Consider the following 12753-nt stretch of genomic DNA (forward strand, 5'->3'; position numbering starts at 1 on the left):
ACAAAACAAAAAGAACTCATTTCAATTAAGAATTTTTAATCATTGCTGTGTATTTGTTTACTTATGTGCTGGCTAATGCCTTTTGACTTTTATTGCTGTAACTGCAGGAACTATGAAAAATGACAGTTATGATGAAGTTACCACCCACAATTGTTTTGTAGTGAAGGAAACATAATGTTTAATGTAACCACGAAAACCGGAAACATGTTTAATGTGACCACGAAAACCAATCAGGCGTGCGTCTCTTTCTCTCACAGCGCGCGTGAGTGTTAGTCACTAGTGTGAAAGCGCGCTCACTTGTCTGTGGCCACCACAACTCCATGGAGCGTTGAGGGAAGCTGCAACTCATCTTGCCTTTTCCTCGACCAAAGACGTTTAGAGTAGTCTATAAGTGTACTTTGTCAGGGTGAGGAAAACGAGTGGAATGATTTGATTTGCATCCCTGGTACGTACATTCAGCAGTTTTGCGGTTGAACTTTCAGAAGCGGTGAGAGATGCCAGCGGAGAAACCTACAACTCAGGTGCGCGGCGGGAACACTCGTGTACACAGCCAAAGTGAGTAACGGAACGGAAGTGTTTTACAATGTAAAGAGTTTATAAATGTTTTTGTTTATTACTAATGTTTGGGATATAACTGAAATATTGATTTTGTATTTCGATTAAATAACTTTGTCAGTCTATTAATCCATACGGAGACTGACACCTGTATTATTTCGCTCTTTCTTAATATGAATTCATGATTTTTGACAACAATATTTTGATGATAACCTCACGCCTTGGCTTACTTTTCCTTATTTTTTTTACCATGGGAATATAAGTTACTTAGTTCTCATGACAAGGAGTGACAGCACTCTCCCACAGTGTGACAAGTTTTGTGGTGCTACTAAAAACTACTTTTACTAGAGCATTTTCTTTTCCTATTTTCTTTTATCTTTTACTAGTACCATGCATGTACACGTTTTATGACCTCATTGTAATTGTGAAATTACTGTATTTGATTTTTAAAGTGTTTCTAACTATACTGTATGATGTCATCCCACCCATCCAAATGACTTTTGATGGTTACATAGATACTTGCATTTTGACTAGGCTAAAATTATTCCACAATGAAATAAGTGTTAAGCGTGCTTTTTAATGACAGATACACGCTTATCATAGTCCCCAAACATCCTCACACCCAACATGACGTGACTCATGACTCATGAGGGACCTGGTACATTCTTTTCTGTCCAGACATCATGTGCTTAATACTATGATACTTCATAAACGTTCAACAAGTTTCGGAAAGTACATCATCTTAAAACACAGGAAGCGGTTTGAAGAACGGTGCTTGCTAAAACTGTTAAAACGCAACCCCGTGCATTGGAAACATTTAGTCATTATTTCACTTGAGAGAGTCAACAGTCATACCAAAGTCACACTGCGCTATAAAAAGCAAACAGCAACACTAAACCCCAGAAACAGTGACTGTGACTGTAAATCAGCATTTTTGTGCCTGATCAAACAGAATGGAGCTAGAAGATAAGAAATAAAAATAAAAAAAAGGTCTACCTTGGAAGGCATGCTGGAATTACTCAATTCTCTCTAGATAGGTCTACACAAAACCACAATAAAGAATCCAAAAGAGTCAAAGGCTTGGCAGAATGATTTATTTACACACACATACTGAAATATTTCGATGCTCTGCATGTATTTTCAAAGCCAAGCATACTGTATTTGAACAATTCAGACAGAGTATTATCAAATTATGAAGAAGTAGAGCTGAAACTTACACTATTGATCAAAAGTTTGGGGTCAGTAAGATTTTTTTTTTTTAAACAAATGAATACTTTTGTTCACCAAGGATGCATTAAATTGATCAAAAGTGACTATAAAGATTATATATATATATATATATATATATATATATATATATATATATATTTCAAATAAATGCTGTTCTTTTGAACTTTCTATTCACCAAAGAATCCAGGACAAAACATTATCAGGGTTTCCACAAAAATATAAATCAGCACAAATGTTTCTTGAGCTGCAAATCAGCATATGAATGATTTCTGAAGGATCATGTGACACTGAAGACTGGAGTAATGATGCTGAAAATTCAGCTTTGCCATCACAGGAATAAATTACTTTTTAAAATATATTAAAATAGATTTTAATTTAGTTATTTTAAATTGTAATATTATTTCACAACATTCCAGTATTTTTAATCAAATAAATACAACCTGGGTCAAAAACACTTAAAAAAAATCTTACTGACCCCAAATCTTTGAACAGTAATGTATGGTTGATTATGATATAAAAGAAAGCTAATAACCATTTAAAGGGGTGGTTGATTATGATTTCACTTTTCTGACTTTAGTTAGTGTGTAATATTGCTGTTTGAGTATAAACAACATCTGCAAAGTTACAACGCTCAAAGTTCAAAGCAAAGGGAGATATTTGCTTTTAAAGAAATTGCTTTTTAAGGACTACAAGAAACGGCTGGTAGGGACTACAGGAGCTTCCTCCCGGGTTAGTGACATCACCAACCCTAAAATTTACATAAACCCCGCCCCCTGAACACGATTTATAGATTATCAAGACAGAATATGCTAATCAATGACTAGAAGATAACTACACATCAGCTACATAAATTCATCAACTGACCATTCAGAAATGTCCTGTTGCATTCTACATGTTGTCACGTCTTCTTGAGTCTCTCCATCATTGACTCCGTTCACATCATCTGACTCCGGTTTGAACATAAAAGGCTAAAAGTTTTTGAAATGTTCAGAGCATGTCTGTGTGAGGTAAAAGGACAGGAGCTCTAGAAGCTCCGCCCCCTGTGCTGGGAGCAGCAGCTCATTTGCATTTAAAGGAACAGACACAAAACGGTGCGTTTTTGCTCACCCTCAAAAAGTGACAACTTTAACATGCTATATAAAAATATCTGTGGGGTATTATGAGCTAAAACTTCACATACACACTCTGGGGACATCAAAGACATATTTTACATCTTGTGAAAAAGGCATTATACCACCCCTTTAATTATCGAGAAACTGATGCATTTCATGTAGTCCATGGAACACAAAAGTAGAATCACATGAATGGGTACAAAAGAATACTTGTTCACAATTCTAAGCCAATAATAGCAAAGTTCAACTGTACACATCCTAGAAACTAATGGAGGAAGTGCTGGCCGGGTCTTGTGATATATAGCAGGCGTGCACTGCACAAATATTTCATTCGTATTTGTGGAGTCTTTCTTAAAATAAAAGCTTATTGTTGGATTGGTCTGTCATCTTTTGATGGAGACCTCCTGTTTAAAGATGGATTGCTATTGTGACCCAGAGAGGTTGATATTTTATTGTGCGGTGTCATTGTTCTTTCTACAGATTAAGAAGTCCCACTGAAGGTCTACCGGTTCTGCTTCATGAAATCTAGCAGCTGTTTCCTTTAAAACTTTCATTGAAAGGCTGAAGTGAGTTGGACCTAAGGGACAGGCTGGTGAACGGGTAAATCAAGATTTATGGAGGGGTGTCTCCATTGACCCTGCAGTTACCACAGTGAACCCTAAAGTGCTTCTACCAGCTGCTACCAGATTCATCTTACCTCCTCTTTCCCTTGAAAAAGAGAGATTTTTGGTTAGAGCAATGGTCGGATCGGCTCATCCTCACACCTATTGCAAGAGCCACTGAGCAATTATCGGGAGCACAACTATGTGTGTCTTTGAGGATGTCCTTTCACACTGGTTGATGGTACCATGTCTTCTCTCGTCTACATTGTTCTTGAGCTGCTGATTGCGGTTTTGGCCGTGGCAGGGAACGTTCTAGTGTGCTGGGCCGTCTGCCTCAACAGCAATCTCCAGACCATCACCAACTTCTTCGTGGTATCACTGGCCGTGGCGGACATCGCAGTGGGACTCCTGGCCATTCCGTTCGCCGTCACCATCAGCATAGGCTTTTGCAGTCATTTTCATGGATGCCTCTTCATCGCCTGCTTCGTGCTGGTCCTCACGCAGAGCTCCATCTTCAGTTTGTTGGCCATTGCTGTGGATCGGTACATTGCCATCAAGATCCCATTGAGGTGAGTGAACAACTGTGTCATGATTTTCAGTTTCAGAGTTGTAGGCAAACTTTTTGTAAGATTACTGATCATATGGTTGCTTTAAAGAACAGATTACATAGTCGCCCCATAGCAAAAACATAGACAAAGTTTCCTCTTTCACATTACCAGTACATTTATAATTAGTTATTGTTTATGGTAAAATTGATCAAAACTTGTATTAAAGACCAAACGGAATTGCAATATGTTGTCCAAATAATGGCAAATGGGGGCAGAGTTATTCTAATAAAAAAAAAAACTAAAACTGAAACTAAGACCATAAAAAAATTGTTTTAATGTTAATAAAATATATACGTTAACTAAAATATAAAATAATAAAAACTATAGACATTTAAAAACATTACAAATATATTAAAAATGATATTGATGGAAAGATATAAAAAAAGCAAAAGCTATTAAAAATGACAAAAACACAACAAAATTACTAAAACTAACTAAAATTAAAATTAAGCTGGAAAGTATAATAATATAAAACCTATTCAAAATATTAATAAAAACTATAATAGGGATATAACACTGGATAGGGATGCGATACAGTCCTTATTTTTAAACTGGTTTGTGATGCAGAAATTACACCCAAACCCTAAATAAATATATATTGTTCACTCAAAAATGAATAACCTGTCACCATTTACTCATGTCATAGGGGTACAAAATATTAGATGTTAAGATAACTATTCAAAATATCTTCTTTTGCATACCACAGAAGAAAGATTGTCATACAGGTTTAGAATGACATGATGAGAGCCATTGTGCGTGTGTTTGTGTGAGTGTTTACATGTGTATATTCAGTAAAACATTATGTGTTTGCAGATATGTAATCCTATGTAATCTTTATTAATGTGTGTTTTGCAAATGTTTTGATATGAGGTTAAAGGCTCCTAGACTGAGTGACTCTCTGCCTTTCTCATGATAATGACTTGATAATGGGCACAACATGCACTGTAATTCCCTCAGATCCATGTAATTTCCCCTTTAATCACTCTTTCACTGCTTGCAATGATTTTTGCAGTAAATAGGAGTCATGCAGCGTTACGCTGTTGACAAATGTTTTAAGAATAGTTTGTTTCAGTAGAGCCAAATCAATAATCAATACTCAATCTGGCACCATGTTGTAATATAGTGACGTACAAAAGAGCAACAAACAAGTCACACCCCACAGGAAGGAGAATTGGAATTTGATGTAAAATGACACGAGGAATTTACTGAATTGTAAATGTTTATCTATCCATCCATCCATCTGTCTAGACTTGCTTTAAAACTTTTTAACAGCTACAAACATACAAAGTTCAAATTCCAACTGAAATTATGCATGCTGTTTGCTACCTCAGTTCAAATTCAGGAATTAAATTGTAATTCAAAAGCCATTCTCAATTCAATTATAAATGGCACACAACCCCAGTTGCTAGATAATTTTTTTTTGTTTACTAACCCGTCTAGATATGACTCAGGTTCCTCCTTCAGCGTAAGCCTAGGGGATTTTCAGCCGTTTTATTGTCTGTCAGGTGTAAATCATAGGTCTGATCCTTTAGAAAAATAATAGCACACCTCTGCTCCACAAGCCACATGATTTTTGGTATCATTCATTGCACAAATACTTATTAAGTTTTTTGAGAAGTCTTTAATTAGTAATTAAAATATGTAACAAAGAGTTATACTTGTATTTTTTACTACTAATTGTATAATATACAATGATATAAACTTAATTTACCAAAGATGTAAAAGTAAGAAGTGTTGGGTATTAAACCTGGGACATTTTGCACTCCAGTTGAACATCGTAATGATTATTCTTAAATCCTCTGGCCCAGCAGTTCTCAGCAGCACTTTTTGGAAGCTGGAAGGTGTGGGACTTTACCACCTGCCTGCATACAAGGTGTGATGCACATTTCTGCTCATGGTGTAGATTGAGCTACACAAAGCGTTGTAAGAGAACAGCAGTGACAGCAAAAGCCTGGGCAAGTGTTGATTACATAAGGTCTGCCGGCTTCCAGTCTGTGTGGGTGTGTGAATGAGGTACCAGTAGTACTGGAGCCCTGTAAGTCCTCTGGGTTTAATGAAGCAGCCACTGTTGTTCTCGATGGGCCTGTTATAAGCCCAAGGATTTTTGGAACAATTGACATTTGACCACCGTTTCCAACTGTTGCCCTTGGCAAAGGAAACATGTAGCAGGGCTGTCTGCTCGACGGGATGTTTGAAATGCATAGCGGTTGTGGATTTTGCACAGCTGTATTCCAAACTGTTTGTGAACTGATGCTTTTACAATTGCTAATATGCTCCGTATAATGTATTTTAGTACCAGCCAGGTTTTTTAACTAGGGGTCTGTGTGGGGGTCTCACTGATGTTCTTAACAAAACTTATTCTAATGTTACCATGAATATTTTGTATATATATTTGGGGCTGGTGGGCTGGCTGGGAGGGGGTGTTATTGTAGGTATTAAAGTGCCCCTATTATGCTATTTTAAAGGTTTCTAATTTTGTTTTGGAGTTCGCCTACAACAGGTTTACATGCATCAAAGGTCAAAAAACACTTTCATTTACTCATAATATACATTGCACATCACCACATTTTTCAATGATTCTCAAATGACTCGACGGTTGAATCAGTCTCTCTAAATCCCTCCTTTCCGTGAGCCTACTCTGGTCTGATTGGCCAGATGGCCCAGTATGTTGTGATTGGTCTACCTCGGAAACTAAATGCTCATTACCATAGCTGAATTTCAGCACCAGAGGCTTCCTAAAGTTCAGCGATAGTACACACACTGTAAAGACAGTAATGCTGGCACCATATCAATCCGAGCGCGAGTCTGATTATGAAACATTGGAAGAACTAGGCATTCAGCCCGAACCTCCATCGCAAGGACGACTTGAGCAGGATGCTCAGTGATACGCTACTCAGTTTGACATACATTATGAGATGTTGCAACTGTAATTCCTCACCATCAGCATTTACAAGTGTATGTCCATCAACAAACCGATGTGTATATTTCTAATTTATTGCACTGCACATGCGGGAACTGGATCATTAACTGTATCAATAACAGTGCATACATTAGCTGAGCACTAATGTGGATTACTGATGTAACATTAAAGTTTGCAAAACAAATCTTGCTCCATCCTTTATCTTTACTCAAAGCAGTAAGAACAATTACCATTTTATTGTGATACATTTATTGGTAATAGTGAACCCACAGCTGATTAGCAGAACTATAACACATCGTGCACTTTCGACTTTACAACTTTGCAGACCGTTTACGTTCTCAGACAGCTATATTACACACTGCCTGAAAGGTAATATTAAAAAAAGCACAATAGGGCCAAACAAATTTAAAAAAAGAATAACATAACCAAATGATGCCTGGTTGCATCCCCATTTCTCACATGCATCCTTCTGCCTAAGTGGACAGAACCAATACCGATTAAATAGCCTACTCTGACAGAGTTCCCTGCAATAAGTCCCTGCAAAACCACTATTGAATCTACAGAGTGAAACGTACAGCACAACCAGCGAAGTCCAACTCTCGAACGAATGACTATTATGAGCCGCTTTTTTAGTTAATCAAAAACATACAGCGTAACCAGTGTTGTCTGACTCGAAACACTCATGTGTTAGCCAGTTCTTTTTAGCAAAACAAAACAAAACAAAACAAATAAACAGTGCGACCAACCAGTGTAGTCCAACTCGCGAACAAATGAACTTTGAGTCGGCTCTTTTTAGAGAATCAAAAAACCAACCAGTCTAATCCAACTCTAAAACAATGACTTGCAACCTGGCTCTTTTTAGGGAATTAGAGAACTGAATTTATGCCACCTCTCTGTGAAAAGTTTTTAATTATCTTTTGCAGTTGAAACCCCCTGATTTAATTGAACAATTTAATTCTTCTTGTTTTATAATTGGAAATAATGTTGTTTCCTAACCCCGCTGAAAGTTTACAGCCTCGTTCAAAGTTGTACAAAAACAAAGCCTCCAAGTATTATTTTAAGACTGGGCACAATACAGGTGAAATATATGCTTCTTATTAACACATATCCTGGTATTTTCCATTTTGGCAGCAATTACTAAGGCTTAACACCTAAACAATAGACATTTCCCAGGAGCAGTGCATGCTTGTGTAGATTTGGGAAAATAAAGCCCTGACAGTGAACAATACAGCCCACTTCAGGATGGGCTTCAGGAAACATCAACATATTGTTTGAGGCAGATAGAGTTGTAATATATGACCAAACTTGGCATGCTTATCACCATAGTGCTTCATAGCATACTTCCTTCTAAAATTTCTGTTTTTGTTTTGTCTTTCTAAGGTACAACAGCCTTGTCACAAGCCAGAGAGCCAAAGGCATCATTGCAGTATGCTGGATACTTTCAGTGGTCATCGGCTTGACCCCCATGCTAGGCTGGAACAGTCGCGTCGAAGCGGGCACCAACAGCTCCTGTCCTCAAGGTATGACAGAGTGCCTGTTCGAGAAGGTGGTCACCATGGGTTACATGGTTTACTTTAACTTTTTCGGCTGCGTCTTGATTCCGCTAATTGCCATGCTGACCATCTACGCATGGATCTTCATGGCTGCCCGTCGTCAGCTCAGACAGATGGAGCAGAAGCTAGTGCACGGACACACTCATGGATACGGATCCTCCTCCCGGTCCACACTGCAAAAGGAGGTCCACGCGGCCAAATCGCTGGCTATCATCGTGGGCCTTTTCGCTGTTTGTTGGCTCCCGTTGCACATCATTAACTGCTTCACATTGTTCTGCCCTCAGTGTGATCGACCTCAGGACTGGGTCATGTACCTGGCCATCATACTTTCACATGCTAATTCAGTAGTGAACCCATTTATATACGCCTACCGAATACGTGACTTCAGGCACACCTTCCGAAGGATCATCCGACAGCACTTCCTGTGGCATGATAGCAGACTGGCTATTGGTAACAGCAACGGAGGTATGGCTACTTCTTCTGCTGCGGTCAGTGTGACTGAGACTTCTTGTAAGATGTCCAATGGCTTTGTGCTGGATCCCAATCCCATTCCCGGCATGATTTCTTGCGATGAATTCACAAAGCAAATGGCAGCAAAAATCAGGCCAAAAACGGAATTCCAAGACTTAGGATACAGTTTAAATGGAGCTTTGGAACATTCCTTTCCCGCCAGTTCGACACAGATTTTTTCATTACATACCGGGGAGGAAGTTCCCTCCATCAAAGACCATGTAGAAATCCTGACAGTAAAAGACTGCAGTGCTATTACTAATGTACATGTCAAATGTCTGCTGCCCGTAAGGACAAGCAACTCATCTGATCTTGCAGAAGTGTCATGACACACATCCGTTCTTCCTGAAGCAATCACTGATCTGAGTCGCTGTGCTAGTGAGGGTGACTTCATTTACAGTACTATCTAGGCCAGGGTCAGGAAAGATAAAGCTATGAGAGGATCGCATAGCTCCTGTGGGAACCCTTACTGTACAAATTCCAGGAATTTTTTACTTCTCTTTGCTTCCAAACACCCCTGATGGTGTTTGCAGATTTTCAGACCTCATAAAGAACTTGTTTGCTGACATTGTAGAGGTTTTTTTTTCAAAGCTTATACGATTCTTGGGAGCTTTATTAAAAGAGCATTGTTCCTGGTCAAAGTGGGGGAGGCCTAATGGATTAAATCAATATTCTGGGGAATTCAGCTAAACCTGTTGTGACCGCGCCATACGGAACTATCATCTTTCTGTGCTTTTTAATAGGATTATGTCCAAACTTAGAGCATGCACCATCAATATACCTGCCGGAACATCTGTAGTGCTTTAAAACATAGGGCTGCACGATTTCTGGGAAAAAAATTGTGAATGCAACTTAAAATGTGATTTAAAAAAAAGCTCCAGGTTTGCTGTGTGTGTTCGTTTGTTTGTAGGGCTGCACAATTTGTCCAGAAATGTTTTGAAATATGGAATATTTTAATATATTAAAAATGAAATATTATTAATAGGACTATAGAATAATAATAATTTATCCTTGAATGAATAAAAAACAATACATTTTACTATTGTATTATTGTATTTTTTTCTCCTGTGACACTGAGAACACCAGATCATGAGCTGTTAGCTTGTACGCTCTTCACTCTTAAACATGCAGCACACATTTATGTCATTATATCGCAGCCTTTGCGATTTGATAATCGCAGCAAGCGATATCGTGATTCCTTTTTTATTTCGATTAATCGTGCAGCCCTGTTAAAACATGACCAAACTGAATTATACTGTACTGATTGTAAGCATGTGTTAATATTTAAGGAAATGTACTAAATAAAACAAAACTATAACCAAATTTGCACAAATAGAGTGTTATAAATAGTGGTGTACACTCTCAAAAAAAAAAAAAAAGTACAAGTTGTTACTGGGGCGGCACCAAGGTACAAAAAGTACAAAAGCCAAAAGGTACCCCTAAAGGGTAAATAAGGAACCTTACATATAAGGTACATATTAGTACCTAAATGATACATTTTAGTACCTTTTGAAAGGGTATTGCCCCAGTGACATCTGTTGTACCTTAGGGTTCTACCTTTTTTTACTGAAAATGTATTAAATATTATTAATGCGCTTGATTAGAATCACACGCAGGCATCAATTATGCTAAGAGTTTAAGCCATATACTGTCTGTGCAACATCAAGTGGACTTATTGGTGCTCAATAAAGTGAACTTTGATTCCTATATAATGATTGAATTTCCCAGAAGAATGCAAGTATAAACTGTAATGATTCACAAATACTATATTAAATGTGCAATCATTTGTAATAGATCTAATTTGTTCTTCAACACAACATAATGATTAGGGATCATAAAATTGTCAGAAGTTGTTGGACAGTGGTGTATTATCCTCTCTTGTGACACACACGCATACAAGCACAATCGTGGACTATACACAGACCAGCTATGATTGTATTTACAGAGAGGCTGCTGACGCCAGCGGCTGGCCTAATGCAGTGGAAATCAAATGAAGGGGCATTTGATGATCCCTTAAACTGCACCATTACACTTCTCTTTTCCTCATTAAAAAGCTCTAGAGTGGGAAAATCTTGCACTATGATACATAGTATTGAATTTGTCATATGGGAGTTGACATTTTTAGGTTTAGTGGTGTGTAACGGTCCGTTTATAGGAGGAGTGAGTATAGAGTGACCATTCATAAAAATGGAACAAGAAAGCTAGATTTTTATTTTTTTATAACTTTGATCAATATTGCCTCTATATTTGGTCTACGCTGAAGGATCATAGACCTGGGTAGTCAACACATCATCATTTGCTGTAAATCAGCAGACGTTCTCATATTTACACACACACGTAGTGTTTTCATGTTTTATGGGGACTTTTCCATATACATAATGATTTTTATATTGCACAAACTGTCTATTCTATCCCCTTACATATATGTGTTTAATACATAGGGATCATATGTATTAAATTACATTTTTAATATTTACTCAACAAATATTAATGTCATTTATATATATATATATATATATATATGTGTGTGTGTGTGTGTATATGTATATTTAATTGCATTCATATTTGTTGAGTAAATATTAAAAATGTAATTTAATAAAAATAAAAATACATGCAGTTCATGCATATTTAAAAAATAATAATAATAATGAGCTTATTGAAGCTGTGTGCATAAAAATTGTTTTATTATTTATGTTATTTTAGTTATATTACTACACTTGGTCAGAGTATATCAGTTCAAATCCACTGGTTTGTTGATTCTAGCTGAGAAATGCCAGTCAGCACAGCAGTGGCATGGTTTCATTTTGTTTTGACAGCACTATTTTTTAATGAGACAGATGTCCTTTACAAAAACGGATCTCCAGGCTTACGCAGAAATTTATCTTATTCCATCATGAATGCTTGTGGTGTAAATCAGATCGGAGTGAAGCTAACAGACTGTCAGCGTGTCACATAGATCAGCAGCAGCTGGCAGGTTCATTCTGCTGGTAAAATGAGGTTTGAAGACATTGCAGAGAGTTACTGTGTAATCAACAGACATATGCCCCCACCTATTCCACTGGCACTGTTTTGTAATTGGTTGAATTGAGTTTTTTTCTTTTTCTTTTGTGGATTCGATGCAGGTGAAATTCTTCAGAATGTCAGGTTCAAGCCCATGGGGTTCGTTTCAGGTCACAGAAACTGTCTTTGTTGCCTTTTTTTAATAAACGCTTACATTTTCCTGTTAATGTTGTTAAAGAATTGTATTTTTCATTTTCCTTCTTACCAATGATAAAATTCCTTAGATAGCATCTGATACAAAATAAAAGAATAGGTTAATAAATGGCTATGCGGCAAACTTAAATAAACCAAATGTTTAACGTTCTGCGCTTTGACAAACACTATTTCTACCTTTATTAGTTTGTACCACTTCCCTTTATTTCTGTAAAACAGGAACATCCAATTAATAAAGAGAATTGGCAGACGTAATGTTACTTCCTGTCAATTCAGCCAATTTTGAACATAACATACAGACAAAGAGGAAGAGACTACTGCTAAGAATAGACACAGAATCAGTCTATCAAGCACCTGGATGACAGAACAAATTTAGACTGTATAATGCTGCCTCGCACAATTCCTGAGAGTAGAGCAATGAATCTTGATAATGCCAACACCAGACAAATG

The 12753-nt window shown here is 37.3% G+C and overlaps 1 protein-coding gene across 1 annotated transcript; it reads left to right on the top strand.

Annotated features, from left to right (window-relative positions):
- The first annotated feature begins 253 nt into the window (after positions 1–253).
- Positions 254–10053, top strand: adora2ab (adenosine A2a receptor b). The gene is made up of 3 exons (XM_081390713.1): positions 254–555; positions 3378–4068; positions 8408–10053. The coding sequence occupies exons 2-3, from the start codon at positions 3746–3748 to the stop codon at positions 9417–9419; spliced, it is 1335 nt and encodes a 444-aa protein (XP_081246839.1). The 5' UTR covers positions 254–555; positions 3378–3745; the 3' UTR covers positions 9420–10053.
- The last annotated feature ends 2700 nt before the right edge of the window (positions 10054–12753 follow it).

The sequence above is a fragment of the Scardinius erythrophthalmus genome (genome assembly GCF_964197995.2).
Source record: "Scardinius erythrophthalmus genome assembly, chromosome: 17".
NCBI classification, from domain to species: domain Eukaryota; kingdom Metazoa; phylum Chordata; class Actinopteri; order Cypriniformes; family Leuciscidae; genus Scardinius; species Scardinius erythrophthalmus.

Bases quoted from the DNA above. Each gene is read 5' to 3' on its own strand.
- adora2ab (XM_081390713.1), top strand. From the start codon at position 3,746: ATGTCTTCTCTCGTCTACATTGTTCTTGAGCTGCTGATTGCGGTTTTG. The intron at 4,069-8,407 runs GTGAGTGAACAA...TGTCTTTCTAAG, and splicing joins GCCATCAAGATCCCATTGAG to GTACAACAGCCTTGTCACAA.